General features: G+C 44.8%; 1 protein-coding gene across 7 annotated transcripts in view; it reads right to left on the reverse strand.

The window, feature by feature from the left end:
- Positions 1 to 15056, reverse strand: part of SMOC2 (SPARC related modular calcium binding 2) — a 150001-nt gene extending 134945 nt beyond the window's left edge. For 4 of the 7 annotated variants that reach the window (XM_040598447.1, XM_040598445.1, XM_040598444.1 and 1 more), the window contains exon 1: positions 14402 to 15056. In XM_040598447.1, coding sequence (XP_040454381.1) covers positions 14402 to 14476 — 75 coding nt within the window. In that variant the 5' untranslated portion in view covers positions 14477 to 15056. The remainder of the gene's footprint in view (positions 1 to 14401) is intronic. The other 3 variants (XM_040598450.1, XM_040598449.1, XM_040598448.1) reach the window with 1 other exon arrangement.
- Positions 15057 to 16997: the final 1941 nt, after the last annotated feature.

Here is a 16997-nt window from a genome sequence, read left to right on the forward strand (position 1 = left end):
ATCTCTGGGATAGAAAAAACATAAAGCCTTGATAAATGTGCTGCAACAACAATGCAAGTGACCCTTACACTGAAGGACCACCCCCCCATTTCATAGCACCATTCACAGCTTCGGGTTAATGGACATGAGGGAGTACTGGCCACATTAACTGAAATAACAGCATTCACTAGTTTCATGCATCATACAGTTACTAAGATGGAGGCTGGCAGTTGAAAATAAAGACTCCCACACTGCATGCTTTCATACACAATCTGCAGAAGGAGTTTTAATACAATGCACAAACAACAAGCAGATTCTCAGCTAATGGAGCAGCAGGTGAGCAGGAGGAGCCTCACCTTATGCATTGCAATCAAACTCGGCAGGATTCCAAGCCATGGGGGCACAGCAGGACTGATGGAGAGGTGTGAGCTTAGAAAACAAAGTGTATTGTGAAACTAACACACACTGAATGGGTTTGCCTATATAATGCAGTCAAGATGAGTAACAGGTATCTTAGCGTTCCCAGTTCCCTGAGCTTCTCTTAATGATTGCCTTGATGAACAACACACATACATGGCCTCAGCTCTAATTTAAGAGTTGTATGTGCAGATAATCTATGTGACTGTGACAAATATGAAACCTTTAGAGATTGCCTTATAGCTTGGTTGTAAGAAAATAAATTTATAAAAATTAGTCCATGTTATTTATAGTCCATTTTATTTTGGAACAAACATACCATTTGGAGGGAGAGGGGAGAAAAAGGAAAAATACTGACACTAGAGCTCTTTTCTTCTCACACTTTTAGCATGAGTACAGCTCCCCGTTCTGTTGACCTTTATTACAGGTTCTGCTCACTTCTATTTCACCTGACTCAGTGCCTCCACCACATTCACGTACCTTTCAGCCAGCGTTTGGCTCCCAGAACAGACTTTGAAGCCTTCACACAGCATACCACTTAAGAATGGCTGGCTCTCAAAAGGGAGTCTCCCCTTGCTGCCAAAATCAAAACCATGATTTTCACCAAAATTACTGGACCAACACTTTTGTTAAAATGGTTTTGGTGAATGGAGGATTTAGCTTCAACTTATGAATGTCCTGTCAAGAGACTGAGCTATATTTGCCCTGAAGAGTGAAAGGTGGACAGGATTTAACAAGCTTTATTTCACAAGTTAGTGGCTATTTCAGTGGAACTTTAATTTCTGTAGTTTTTTGCCAACAATATGCAAGAAGCATTAATATGATGACAAGGTTGATTCAGGAAAGTAAATACCACTCGGTAGCAGCAGAGAGCAGGGACGGGTGATTTTGTGCCATTCCTCTGGTATATGCCCAGTGGTATCCTTCAGTTGATCACTCTCTACCTGTACAAAAAGCTAACAACATGATTCTTTTATATTTGAGGAGCAGGGGTATGAACAGTCCCACCACACAGACATGTACAGATTGACAGATTTTATCATGTCTCCAAGGCCTCATGTCCAAACATGCTCATCGACAGTATCAGTTTCAGGTACTGCAATCATCTCCCCAAGCTCCTCTGCAAGCTCCTGCCCTTACGGGGGAGACCCACAGACAAGTTTATTCTCCTTCATTCCTTTCAGTAGACTAAATAAAGCTTCCCTTGTTCCAGAGTCAAGAGGACAGACACATGTCCAACTCTGCATTGCTCAAACTCCCACTGGACTCAGGAGGATGCAGTTTGAGAAGGTTGGATGCATCCATTATCAAGACTGTGGAATATCTGAATCACCATCATACAAACCCTCTGGCACCTATGTGCAGCTGTACCTTCAGCTCCTCTATCTGTGACACACATGACACGATCAGAGAGCTTCAAACTTACTTCTGTTGAGTGCCTGCCTCGGGCATCTCCGCTCTCCCAGTCACACGAGGGTGTACAAAAGCAAACTGATATTCCAGAGGGCCAGGACAGAAGCTGCAGTTGTGACCCCTCTTTTTATTGGGCAGGACTGCAGCATGATGAGGCAGAATCATTTCTGGTCTCTCAAAATCATGTAGTAGGGGGGCAAACCGACTTACTTCCCCTCACCTATGCTGTCCCACTCTTCGAACTGCCTTGCAGACACCTGGCGCACATCCCACCACTTATTAAACAATGCAGGACACAGAATGTGTGCCTATGACATATGCAGCCCTCAGGCCATTTTACAGTCACAAAGAACTGATAGGAAATTAAGTAATTAGCTCAAATTATACTTTGTTAACAACATCTAAATGACACTCCACTAAACAGTAATGTTCTAGCAAAACCAGAAAGAAATATTTAAAATATAATCGCAAAGTTTTAGAAGGTGTTGCATTCAAGCAAGAAATATCAGGTATGAGAAATAGAAAGCATCTCTTTCTGCCTCTCAGACACACATGCACACCTGCTTTGCTGTTGCTGACAGCAGATAGCTGCAGGGCTCTTCCTGAAAGACATCCTGCATACCACAAAATAGCTGTAGAATATGAACTGTGACCCCCTACAGCTTTGATAGACTTGTCAGTTCCTCTCAAGCTTTTCCATCCATCATGTGCACTCTTTCTAATGTTTAACTCACTGATATGAAGATCCCTTGAGGGAATTTCATTGCATCGCTGACACTGCTTTCGTTGCTGTCAGGAGGAAATAGGGAGTTTTTACATTTGTAACCACCTAATTTCATTGAGCACTTCTGATTGCTTCTTACTTGTATTAAATGAGTGTGATTTCCCGATATGTTTGTAAAATGAATCTCACTTTGGAGCTTCCTCACCCCCAGGTGTGTGGACAAGACTCAGGATAGCAGTTTTAAAGAAATAATTTACTTTAGTGTCCAAGGAGAGAAACTGTAACTTCTTGATTGCTCCTGTCATAATAAGCAATTCAAACAGTAAAAGGTCTTTTTGTTCTCTCATCATTTAGGATAATAGTCAAGAGAGCTACTAAAATAAACCCAACTATTGCCTGAGGCAGTTCCTGAAGTGGACCTGACTTGAGATTTGAAGGGAGGTGGTGTTCTTTTCAGTCTTTAGATAACACAAACTTATCAACTACCAAACACATCTGTCCTGCAGCATCTCCGACACAGTCAAAACCTAGCAACTCAGAAATCCTGTCAAATGAAAACTAACACTAACCTCCTATGCATCGTCCCCTTTCTTAAACCAAAACACACAAATAAACAAAAAGGGAAAAAAAATCAGATCAAAGGGGTCAGATCAAATTGCATAGACTTCAGGAAAAAATGTCTTAAATTCTGGTTATTAAGCCCAAGGAAACTTCAGAATTTTATGGGAGTTTTCCAATCACCGTTGGAAAACAAAAGGAAGAAAAGCATTGTGTTGGAATGTATATAGTCCACCCCTGCATACACATGTATGACTGACATGGATAGTCTTCACAAAGGAGATAACAATCTAGGGAATTTATTACAGCTGACGGATAACATTTTGAAGCCCCAAGTAGCCTATAGGGAGAAGATCTGTGCTCCTTGATAATGCTTGACACCACTTTGAGGTTGTCAAGAGAGAGTTTGGACCAGTTTTCCTAGAGGGTTCTTGGTGCTGCTGCTATAGAAAAAGAGTACATTCAAGAGGGGGTGAATGCAGCAGCAAGAACAGCTCTGGGTTTTGTCTGCATCCACAGGATGGACATATCTTGCATCCAGACCCATCTTTTCTTCCTCAAGAAAAGGTGGGGAAGGGCAGCAGTTAGAGAAGCTTCCAGTTCCACGCTAAGCTACATGCAAAGAGAGGAAAAGGCATCCAAACATTCCCTTTATGCTTTTATGCTTTGCAGGAAAGACCAGGCTGCACTGGTGCAGGGCTGTGGGGCTTTTTTAGGGGAGAGTTTTGCACCACAAAGGGAAACACATTCCACAGCCTGAGAACCCCAGCTTTAAAGCAATGATAAGGTTGAAACACTAGGCTCTTGCAAGTCAGGAAATACCAAGCAGATGACACTTGGCCCTCAGCACTATGCAGAACCCTTTGGCCAGCAGCATGACAAGACCAGGGAATAGAATCTTTTGCTCATCTCTTCCTGTAGTGAACTGATTGTTCCAATTCTTTACAAAGGGTAGACTGGGTTCAAAAGGAAAAAAAAAAAAACAAAAAAAAAACAGGCAAGTCTAGCCAGCTTGGATACTATGCAGAGGATGTAAAGAACTAGACCACAACTGTCCAGCTAACTCCATTATTTGTGTTCAGCCTCATCTGTAAGCAGGTCTCATTCAAGATTTACTCTTATTTATTATTGCACTTGATAACGATGGTAGACCAAGAGGGATAACCAAGAATGAGGCTCTTTTGCCCAAAACATGGTACAAACCCAAACAGCTCACAGTCTATACATAGACAAGGCATAAAAAACACTAGGGAAGAAAATGTACAAAGGGAAGAAGATCAACTGTATGGAGAAGGAGAAGGTTGGAGAAAAATCTGCAGAGGCCAGAGACAGCCCAGTCAAAAGTGAGTCACAAAGGATGTCAGCTTTGAGTCCCTTGGGCTTATTCCTGCTAGTGGGGTTTCTGCTAGCTCTTTATTTTGGTTTTCCCTCAACACTGTATGTTTTGTGAATTGGTTATTATCTCACCATTTACTCTATCAGACCAGCACTGCTGTCTGCTGTGCTTCTGTGGGTTTGTCACCAGCCACCCAGACACATAAAGCAATCTCCATCAGCCGTTTCATCTTGGTGTCAGATCTGGCTTTACCATCTAGTAGAAAATACTCTAACTTTCTCATTGCCTTGCATCTCTCCCAGTCTTCCATCTAATGAACGTAAACGCTGACACTTCAGAAGAGCAGCACTGTATACCCATTTTGCACTGGAGAAAATTACTGCACTAAGTGCAGACAAGTAGACATTTGAGCTCTGCTTTTTGTTATTTTTCCTTCAGAAAGAAATCAATTATCAGTGCACGAACATTGCCTTGTAATTTTATTGCAAGCTAATAGAAGTCCATCACCAAGCAATGACAGAACTTTTGCTCTGGGAGTCATTCAGCACCTGAAAAGGGGAAACTTAAACAGAAGAGCAATTTACCAAATGAACATTTCTTTCAAAAAATCTTTCCCTTTCTCGTAGAAATGTAATTTATGGAACCTTTCAAGAAGGAAACAAGATGGAAAGATAAAATCTCCTGTTCAAAGTTCAGATTTGCAACTAAATCCACTTAGGCTGAAATCTATCAAGAATTTGACATGCTTGAAAAATGCCTTCTCAGGAGGACCCAGTCTGAAATATAATCCCATTTAATACAGTGTGGAAAATAAGTTGTCCACTTTGTTTTGTCTTGTTCACCAGAATTCATGTAATAAATGCTGCAAAAAGAAACAATATGGATGCATGCAATGAAATGAATAGGCCATAGGCATTCTGCAGGCTGAATGCCTGCTGGTGTCCCACAGTCAAGAGCAGCTCATATGTTTGGCCATATTTTCCCTCCTGTCCACACCAGTCTGCTCTGAGCTCTCACGAGTGCTAATGGATAATTAACGTCAAGGAGAGCCATGACATTAAGGACATTTTACTTCTACAGAACCACATTCTACCTTTCAGTGGTTTCTGTTGAGATTTTTTCCATTTGAGATTTTTCCCATTTGAGGATCTATCTGATGGGCACCTGAGGGGCAAGTACTAAAAAAAGAAGGTCCCCAGTTTTCCTCCTCCTCCCCTGGGGACTGGCACAGGGTAGAGAAGCCAGGGGTTCCCCTACTTCCAGCCCTCCCCAGACTGTACTGCACTTGAACTCCCTCCCGTGGTGGATCCCTAAAGGGTCCCAGAAGAAGACAGGTGACCTCCCTGCCCCTAAGGATGTTGTGCAAGTGATGCCACCAAGGTGTATTCGCAATGGAATGGACAGGAGGAGAAAGATCTGTATAGACCTCCCCTCTCTGCTTTTCATCTTATGTCTCTGAAGTCTGTGATGGCTGTCTCCCACAAGGAAGCCATCCTACAGACCAGAGATAATTTAATAAACAAATAAACATATGGTCAAGTCAAAGCCTTCTTTAGTTTCTTTGTTGCCAGTCTTTTTTCATTTCTGTATCCTCTTGTGGGAACAAAAGTTTCTTTAGAATATATGCTAACCTCCACTACAACGTAGCATACTTGGAACCAGGTTTCACTTATTTGATTTCATTTTTAGATATAAATTTTTACTTTGAAAGTGACATTTGCTACAGTGATTTTTCACTCTGATAGGCACATCAGTCCACACGATGGCTACTCGCTGGCCTTGGGCGGTGCTATACAGCACTATTGGCATGACAAGGTGGCCCACAGTGACCACAGCACTTGGCAAATACAGCCTTACAGAGCCTGGGTCAGCTTTGCTGGCACTCCTTCGGCTGCAATAAGTGGCACCAATGTGGGTGCTAAAGCAGGCAAGAACTGATTAAAACACTCTGACTAAATGTATTAAATACTTCTTCACCTATGCAGATGGACATGAGGAGAAATATATTAACTGGGGCAGCTGCCCAGTTCAGAAGCCATATTGAACATGTCCTTACAATACCTGACTCCGATAGTAGCCCTCCTCTTAAGAACATTAGGTTCATCTCGCAGACCCAAATGGGAATCCAGTGTGTTTGGATGAAGGCAAGTGCACTGCAGCCAGCATGGCATGCATGTATCAGCCTCACTGAGAAGAGATTCTCACATTTTAATATCACCACCTTTCCAACATGCTGCCAACACCATACTTTCACTTTGTATTTTCCAAAAATGGGTCCCGGTTCTACCATTAGCAGAAAGATGCCACTGCCAAGAGCAGCACCTAGCAAAGAAAAAAGTTTGGGAATCATTTCTCTGGACTGCATGACCTAGAACCCACACTTTGTGCCCTGTGATACTTTAGGACACGTGGTCTGGTTTAATAGCGTTTTTGTACACGTAGTCGTGTTATGGTTAAAATATGGCTAGATGGTTTTTGTGTGTCCACCAAAATGTCCCCCTCCCTTCTCCCCCTCCTCCAAAGTAGTAATGAGACTCAATGGCAGACTTTTACTCAGACTAAACTCTACCACTCCTCCGCTTTACTCCAGATAAGAGCAAGAGAAAGATAATAAAACTGAGTCATTCCCTTCCCTCCCCAACATCCACGTATGCCTGCAATCCATAGGTTTTCTTTGTACTGCAGCTTGCTGCTCAGATCATACCGAGGCCATCCTGATTACCATTAAAATTACTCTTTATCTGATATTAATTTAATTTCAGAAAAATGTACAGACCTCTCCTGAGCATTTACGCTGCTTATTCACTGACAGTATCTTGCTTTAATCCTGAACAAAGGTCAGGATATTGATAAATGTACGATAAGTCTAGCCTGAGCAAAAGACTGTGATCACTTTATGGCAGCAATTCTATCCTGAAAATCTGTAAAATACAGCAAGCAGCCACGGCATAAATAAAGAAAGAGCATTCCAGAGCAATGGAATTTTTCTTTGTTTTCATGTAAGTACTCTTTAGGTGCTCTAGGACAGAAAGTCAAAGATTTATAGCATATGTATGACAGCTAATTTGTATGCAGTTTAAAACGAACACCTAAAAGACAAGAAGGTATACTATTACAGCTTCAGAAAAAAATTAAGGTAACACAAAAGAAAAAAAACTGTACTCAGTGGCTCTGAAGATGACAGAACAAGCAGCCTAAAGTAAACGAAGAAAAAAATCTAGGTTTTGGATAGGTATGAGGTAAACATTCTTGAGCGAGTTTTGTAGCAGCACACTGAGCAAGCCAGGGAGAGAGCTGGAAAGGATGGCCTTCAGGAAATGTTTTCTCTTTCCGCCCCAACAAGAATTCTAGGATGTATTCTCTATTAGCCTGGATTTTCAGCAGCTGATGAAATACTTAGTGGTCATTTTTAAAAGCTAATAAATTAGAAAGGGGGGGGGGGGGGGGGGAGGGGTGGGAAGGGGGAATCACTGAGGGCAGTTACTAACTCATCAAGGCATTTTTTTCTGTAAGGACTGGCTAAAACTTCAGTTTGGGGGACAGACTCCACACAAACTTACTTCACGGGTTCTGTGGTAAGACATGACCCTACGTTAACTTTGCTTCTTTGAAGACCACTCATAATTTGGTTAAGTCACATTAAGAAAACTGCCAATACTAAGTGTTACCACATCAATCTAAATAGCAGTCCCTATGCTTTTGGGTAGCTTTCACCTCCCTGTAACCAAAGTTTGTATCCTTGTATCCTATGCACACCATTGCACTACACCAATGGCTGTAATTCAGAGGAATTCCCTATGTAGATGGAGCAACTAGGCAAAGATTGGAAAAGTGCAGGAAAAAATGCACCTATTTATGCTATACTTGCTCATCTCTGCTCAGTTCTTTTCTTATGTCCAATTTCTTGTTACGTCTTAAGTTACCCCTCCTTTTCCTTTGGCACAAATTATTCTGTGCAGCATCAGCATATTGTAAACTGTAAGTTTTTTCCTGACGCATTTCCTCTTTTCAGGCTTACAGTCAATGCTGCACTGGAAAGCGTTTTATCTACCACTGTAGATAAATATGAAGGCAGTGATTATCAACTAATAACCAGAAGTGGATAGAGAAATGTTAACAGAAGCATACCCCATGAGATTACGCGGGGTCATTAAGACCAGAATGATTGGCATCACCAGAATTTTGTTGTAGAAGACAGCAGAGGGGCAGAGGAGGGGAGGGTAGTATTCACGCAGGTCAAAACTGTTTTGACTCTATTTCTGAAGAAAACATTCCAACTTCTCACTGTGAAATGACCTTCACATGGATCTTTCATCTGAACTTTTTAAGAATTCTCCTCCAAACACAATATTGAACCAACCAGAAAATTAAGAAGCTCTTGGGTTTTGGTCCTAAAGGAAATACAAAATGTTTGGAAATCCCTGAGTCCTTTGCAAACTGTAAGCTCCATGCATTCTGCAGCTTCCCCAAGAACATACAAATTTATTCAGATCAAAAATGCCACTCCTGAACCAAACGCAGACCTTCATGTGCCATTCAAAAACAGGTCTTTGATCCCAACTCTTTCTTACTCAGTTTTTAATTTTCAGGCGCCTCCACACGTCCTGGTCTCAGCCCTGACAGGAAATGCAAGTACCAAAATTCCGTGAAAATGGCTGTGCCTGTGGTGAGGCTGGTCTGGCTGAAGAAATGGAAACACTAGCAAAGTCCTGCGTGAGCCAGATCTTGAAAAGATTCATAGCCCAATTTCCAAGCCAATAGGGTTCAGATAGGTTTTGGATAGCAGCTAAACCTTTGGAGGCTTCTCAAAACGAACCTTGAGACTTGCTGACTGTCAAGGAATACACATGGCTGTTCCTCGAGGTATTCAGTGGGCAAGAGGGGATGGATGAAAGCATCACAACTGGTCAGAATATGCATGATCTACTTCTTTTTGTTTCCTCTGTCCTGCTCTTCCCTCCCAACCCACATTCACTTGTGGTCTTCACTTCTACTTTTAAAATCCTACGGGTGTGCAGTCAGCCTTCCATCTCCCTTATGTCTTTTGCATTATAAGGTCCAGTGTATGTCGGCTGCATACAGAAAAATTACTTCTAACCCCTGATCAAAAGTTTTGCTGACTCTTTCAATAATAACTCTCACAGGTTTTGGTTTTGTTTCTTTAGTGAGAATTGTCTTGAGAGTTTATTGCTAGGAAGCATTTTTGAAAGTGTTTTATTTTCAGAGCTGATGTACCCTTGGCTGTACCAATGCCCATTTGCAGTAACAATGCTGTTAGGATCTGGAGCCACTTACAGTTTTATTTGTGGTCTTGGTTTTTCAGTCACAATTAGAGTAACTTTTCCAAATGTTTGGGTTTGCAGGCGCCATCCAAACGGGTCCTTAACTTGGAAAGCTTTGATTGTGTTTAGCTTCCCTTTACTGAACTACCTTAGTGGTCCATCTTATATTGGTGAGTGTTGTGGAAGCTATCCAGGGCATTAAATGCTTTTGAATACTCACAAAGCATGTGCCAAGGGAGAAAAAGAAAACAATTGTTCCCTGAAATATTCACTTTCTGATGAAAGGAACTTTTAACAGGCAGAGGTGTTCATTTCAAGAAGTGATTTCAAGCAAACTTTCTTCCTTTGTAAGATCTAAGATCAATATTGTATTGAGAAGGACACATGGTTCAGCAAGGCTTTGAAAGAATAAAACTAAATAGTTTGTGGTATGTTATAAGTCATCAAGATTTTAAAATAAGAAACACTTGTGCCCTATTGTTTGTACAAGTACATGCACACACAACACCGCAACTGAGATAAAAGCTAAGCTGATGGTTCCAAAAATACAGCACGAATGATGCCAAAGTAAGTGTGGTGGTAAGTGCAGTGATCATAAACCTACTTATTCGAGGAACAAAATGAGCTTCCTACAAAACATTGTGCTTCAAAACAAAAGTACCTACATACTCAAGATATGACTGTTCCCCTTACACAATATGCCAGTAAGGCTCAGTTCTCATCGGTTTCATACATCCAGAAAGAATGGGCACATGTCACAAAGCAGAATAAAAATACAGCGTTGCAAAAATGCTCAACAATGTGTTACAAGAATTTCAGGCTATTACCTGCCTTTCCATAAACAAGGTAAAAGGACAAGGCTACTTAAGATATTTTCTGGAATGTAAGAATGTTTTACATTAGCATTTGACACAAGGGGAGGAAAAACTAGGAGCAGCCAAATTGGCTACAGTCCATCCAGATCTCATGGTTTGTTATGAGACAGCTCTCAGCCTACCTTTCCAGAATGAAATTCATTGTTCTGTTGCCAATGTTTGTTTATTCGAAATAACAATAAATATAATACTAAATAATGTTCTCCTCCCCCATGCATCCCTGTGGCTCAGTTAGCAATTCAGAACTGCAATATTATGTTTCCCCTCACTTTGCCTATTATTGCAATATGCTCCTACTCAGGAGCAACTTTAGCAGAATATTTTTTGATTACAAGAGGCCAAGATTGATACAAATTCAAAGTACCTTTGGGTTACCTCTAACTTATTGAGCTCCCAAGAACTTCAAAACTCTTGGACCCTGGTGCTCCCCAATATTCAGGTGTGCATCAACCCACCCCTCACGTGCCTCCTGTACCCTCACACACAGACAGGGGGGACCCAAGAGAGTTCTGGCTGCATCCACAGTTTGGGCAGAGGCACATATTAAAACACTCATACATCCACTTTAGATACAGCCATGAGGACCAGGGGACCAGACTCCAGACTGCCCAATGTATCTCAACTACCTACTGACTCTTCTGATGTATCCACCTGCCAGAAATTATCCTAATGGCTATTATCAAGGTTGTAAGAAGCCATATGCTCATCGGGTCCTGCAGACCTGCAGTCACATAAGACTATTAGGCAATCAGAAATCTCTTGGAGGTGTTATTTGTGTGGAAATTCTGTCATTTCTTGCCATTGGACTATTGAAAATCTTCTAGTACCTGAAAATCACATATTGACCTGAACTATAGACATGAGTGGTTGTTCTGGGTATTTATGCCCAAGAGAAATGCAAAAATATTATTCCTGGTTACACAGGAATACAGCTCTGTAAACTACTGAAAGTCATCTCTGCACACAATACTCACTCTGCTTCTGGAGCTAGTAAGCACGTGAAGTTAAAACAGCCCAAAAATCTGTTTAGACAGATGAAAAACATAAAGACAGATGCTGATACTCCCCTCCCTGTGTGGCCATCACTCAGTTTGTCGCTTAGAACCCAGACCTGTTCAACACACAGGCAAGGAAAACAACTCTGATCCACGTAGTCACCTTTTGCAAAATTACCTTAACTTTAGAGTTGCTTCTGCTAGAGGGAACTTCAATTTTATTATTACTTTGTTCCTAAGGTTCATCCTATGGCAGATTTACCTTTGCAGTTAAGGAGACTGTGCCTGTGATATTAGCACCACCCGGCAAGCCGCATATACCTGTAACAGCGTGATGCCATCAAGGGTGTGTGCACCTTCTCCATAATCATCCTGCAGTTTTCATGAAGCGCAGGTCTGCAGTGAAACATGCTCTGTCCCTGTGGCCTCTGGTTATTTATGAAAATACCAGTCTTTGCTATTCCTCCAACCACAAATAAAAAGAAAATCTTCATCTGATGTGTAGAAAGGAACGGCAGTTCTCTGCCACTGGCATAGCAGGTGAAAAAAGTCATACATTTTCTTGGTCTTTCTACACAGCTTGGAGGTTTTTTTCCTTACAATTACAATTGCAGATACAATCCATGAATATTTGAGAAGGGTACATGTGGGAAGGGGTTATACATTCTGAGGACTGTAAGTAAAATGACTGCAGGAGTAAGGAATGATTTAGTACTGTGGTATTTGTTGCTGCAATAGCACTGCTGTTTTTGTTGTTTAAATAGGGAAGTATACAAATAGTAGAAATAAACCTGCCTCATTCAAAGTTTAGTCTTGTGGGAAGATGTAAAAAGTTTGTATGCATAAGTCTGTGTGCGTCATTTTCTTCCTATAGGTGTCTGACTGTTCATTACCCATTTTATGGACACATTTCTAATGTAGTCTAGTAATCATGCAGGCTAGCCATCTCTGTAAGAAGAGCACAGGCAGCAGAAAAATTAGTGTGGGCTCACTACCTACAGTCCTCTACTAACAAGGCTAACTAACTAACCCTACCAAAATGTTCAAGTTCAATTCAGTCCAAAACCTTACAGTCTCCAAAGACATTACCTTTTTGGTAGCAGAGGGTGGGGATTCCACCAGGATTGATTTTTCTGTTCAGGGTTCATAAAGATGCACTCTAATATAAGGTACAGAAATGAAAAATACACGCTCTGGATGAGTGAAAAATGGAACAGAGGGACTTCAGACATCGCTTAGCTAACAACGAAGTCAAATACATCTGCATGAGCCTATGACATTTGATTTTTAAAGAGTCTGCACAAGTGCCCTTGGCCAGATTTTTCTTCGCTTTTGTGAGGCAGGAAACCGCTCACTGAATGACAGCTACATTCAGCAGTGATTTATATACATCTATCAATAGGCTTTGGCATCATCTGGGTCATGTATCATTTAAAGGTGATACAACAGTCACAACCACTGTTATTTTATATTTGGACAAATTAATTTTTGTTTTTCCAGTTGGCTTCCACACTAACATTTGGAACTTTTTTATGTACAGAAAAAAGAATATAACATGTAATCCCTTGCAAATTCTGTTTACACTTTTATGAAAGTGAACTTGGAGTTAAATTGCAATGCTAACCTGTTAACTAGAATAGTATATGTCACCTAACAGTCTGAGAATGCTTCAAATGAGGGTCTTAAAAAGTAAAAGATGAGAATCACTTGACTTTCTCCATCCCACACTTTGAAGTGCCACAAACTGTAAAATTAATGGAGCAAACTCATTCCTTTTAAAGTTTTCAATTAACATCTTCTAATCTACCATTTTAAAAAAAAAAAAAAAAAACAACAACAACAGCAAAAACCCAGACAAGAAGGCAAAACTTCCTCTGAAGAATTTCAGGTATGAACAGCTCAGACATCCCCCACTGCTGTTTCTCCTTGAGCTGTCCCTATCCACCCTTACTCAAAAAGAAAGGAGAAAAAAAAAAAAAAAAGAAGAAAGGGAAAAACCCAACTCTCAGTATTTTACAGAAATTTTCTGAAAGACTGAGAAAAAAATAGGGTCTATTTCACTTTGCAACTGCCTGCAACTTCAGCATAATAAACTCTAAAGGGCACAGCCCTCACCAAAACACTTAAAACAGCTTGAAAGAGGTACTCACTGCCCGTTATGTTTACTCAAGCACTTGTTTAAAAACACATTTAAGGAAAATGTTTTTATTTCTACAGATTGCATTAATTATAGCTTTGCAAACACTGCAAGCTCTACAAGAAGACTGAACTATTAGCTGCAAACCTCAGGTCTTGGCTAGAGAAGTGGTTATGGCTTATTTAGCCAGCCTAATGAATTGGCTCGCCCATCTCTACGCAGAGTTCCATGTTTAGCATCATGGAGCCTGGAATAGCCAAACTGGGTTGTTTCACGTCGCTTATAATTAAAAATAAAGTAAAATCGGTCAACCCAAGACGGTCCAAAAGCGGACCTCACTACAGCATTATTCCTTTTCGCGAAAATAAAAGCATTAGCACGGAGGTTAACGCTGGCCCCAAGCGCTGCGGAGACCCGCAGTAAACTTCCACCTCGCTGCCGCGGGCCGTGCCCGCCCCGGCGAAGCGCGCAGGGGCGGCGGTGCCGGCTGCTCCCCGCCCTGCCGGGCCAGGCGCGGCGGAGCCCCCATCCCCTCAGCTGGGGAGCGGGCAGCAGCCCCCGGCCCGGCAGCCGGGGGGCGAGCGCGGCCGCCCGGGGGTGCAGCGCATCAGCCCGCTCAGGTGCGCCCCGGGGGACCGACCCGGCGGGCGGGCGGTGCGCAGCGCCCAGCGGCGGGCGGCCTTACCGTCAGGGCAGAGAGCTTCTGGGCCGGCACGGCGGGCAGCAGCTCCGGCAGCAGCAGCAGCAGCGGCACCCACATCCTGAGGCGGCGGCGGGCACGCAGCGGCTCCGGGAAGCGGAGGAGGGGGACTCTCCTCGGGATGGCGCTCCCCCCCCCCCGACGCCTGCTTTGGCTCCTTTTCAATCGCTCCGGCTGGGAGGTCCCGGCTTAGGTCCTCTATTTGCTTTTTCCCCAGCCCAGCCCTTGAAATTTTAGGGACGGGTGTGCAGCAGGGAGGCGGCGGTTTCTCCCTCTCTCCGCGTCCCTCTCTCGCTTCTCGAGAGCCAGCCCCGGCGGGGAGATGCTCCCCAGCCGCCCCGCTCCCGCCGCCCTCCCGCCGCGCAGGCTCTGCCCGGGGGGTCTGCCCGGGGGGCTCCGCCGGACCCCGCCGCCTCCGCGGGGCGCCGCGCCTCCCTCCGCCTCGGGCGGGTGCTGCCTAGCCCTGGGGGGCGCTTGCTTCTCCCCCCACACCTCGTCTCCCCGGGGCGGGGGAAGCGGGAGGCAAAGACTGGGACGGGAAGGGGGAACCCTCCCACACCACCGCTCCGGTGTCCGCCGCCGGCGGGAAGGCACTGCCGCGGCTGCGGAGCCTGGCGGTGTGCGACCTCACCGAGCCGCTCTTCCCCTTTTCCTCTTATCCTCCCCCCTCCCCAGCCCGGCCTCCGCTTTCTCCTCCCAGACCCACAGATCCTCGCCGATTAACCCTCCCCGGTGCTCCCGGGGGGACGCCGGCTTGCTCCCCACGAACGGCTCGTTTTCCGCCCGCCTCCTGCTGAATCAACATGTACAAATACCGGCAGCCCCTGAGGGGGTGAGAAGCGCCCCCACCCCCGGCCCGCTGCACCCCGACCCCCTCCCGGTGCGCCCCGAGCCCGGGTACCGCACGGGTACCGGCGGGTACCGCACGGTGCGGGCAGCGAGGGCCGGGGCAGCCAGGGCTCTGACGGGGGCGAACCCCGGCAGCAGCGCCCTGTGGGGCCGGGGGCAGCCGGGCGTCGCGGGGGCCCGTCAGGCCCACTGGCACGGCAAGGAGCGGCCAGCGCTTGCCCGAGGCGAGTGGCCCGGGGCGGTGCTGGTCGCTGCGCTGTCGTGCAGCGGCTGCCAGGTGGAACCTTCCCGCCCACGGTTTCGCACTTTTCGCGCTTATCTTTTAGGAGCCGAACAGAGGTCTTCGATTATATCCTTACTGCGAACAGCCTGAGGGTCTCCTCCCCGCCCCCGGCTGCCTGAAAGAAACCCTTTCGCCGAAATTTTGTCACGGGAGGAGACCCCCGCTGCCCCCCGGAGACTCGCGGGTCGCTGCCAGCCTGCAGAGACCCCCAGGTCTTGGGGCGCTGCTTTATCCGTAGGGGGTGCGCATTTGTGGGAATGGAGCCAGGAGTGAAAAGACTTTAGGAAGGCTGCAAAATGGCACGTTCCCAGCACACAAGTGATCGCTTCCCCACGGGTCCAGATCCAACCTTGCCAGCTTGTCACACCCTGGCACAGCCTCAGCCAGGGCTGGGGATGGAGCCTGCTCTCCGGAGCAGTAGCTGCATGCACGATTAAACCAAGGCAGAATCAATATTAATTACAGACAGACTCGGGTGCCCTGCTTGAGATACCTACGGCTGACTTTTCCAGATCCTACGATGTTCAAGGCATGCAGCCATCAAACTAGTTACAGCTTCTCCAGGTCTCGGCTGAGCACACAGAGTCACAAGAATTCGGAAAGCCCCCTTTTCAAAAACTGTGCGTTTAAGCAACTCAATTATCAACACAAAGTATGTGCATGCATGTGTGTGTGCATGGCTTGTAATATCTCCAGGGCTTTTTAAATGGTAAAAAATGAAAAGAAAGCTATTGTATGCATTTGCCCGAGTTAGGACATGCTTGAGACCCTTCGCTGCACCACAATCTCCACTAGTCTCAGGCTAGCAGCATCCCACGCAGAGACAGCCGCTTGCCATTGGCTGCAGTAGGCAGTGCAGGACGTTTTGCCAGCATGGGCTTCACAGCCCTTTAGCCCTTTCCTCTCAGCTGGGAGGTGGTGCAACTTGTCCTTGTTGATGCCTCTGTCAGAGCCAGAAGGAGCTTTTTTTCTTGTGATCATGCAACTGCTGCTTTCATACCTCAAAGTTATTTTCTACATGTACCTAGTCCCCTTTTTTTCTCGTCAAACCTCTCATTCCCATTGCCTTGTCAATGTCTCACCTCTTCAGAATCATCATCCCAGTCCTCTTCCACCTCTGCCCATCCGAACCAGCCTGTCTTCCAATTTGGGTCCAGGTCACCTTCATCACCGACCAGCCCTACAGGCCGGTGCCTGCTTTCCCTTCTGCCATGCTCTTTGTATCTTGCTGGCCTTACAGCCCCTTTGCCTTCAGCTCGGAGCCCTCCCGTGCACTGCCGACGTGCAGCTGGGCAAAGGCAATTCACAGCGGGACACCCCCTTTGCTCTCGGTTTATCTGTCAGGACCTACAAAACAGCACAGCAGTTTGGATTTGACATTGCAGGAAAAAATCCATGCTCAGAATACATCAGAAATTGATCTAATAAAAACAAGCTGCAGGTTTTTGA

This window comes from Falco naumanni, chromosome 6, assembly GCF_017639655.2.
Source record: "Falco naumanni isolate bFalNau1 chromosome 6, bFalNau1.pat, whole genome shotgun sequence".
NCBI lineage: Eukaryota > Metazoa > Chordata > Aves > Falconiformes > Falconidae > Falco > Falco naumanni.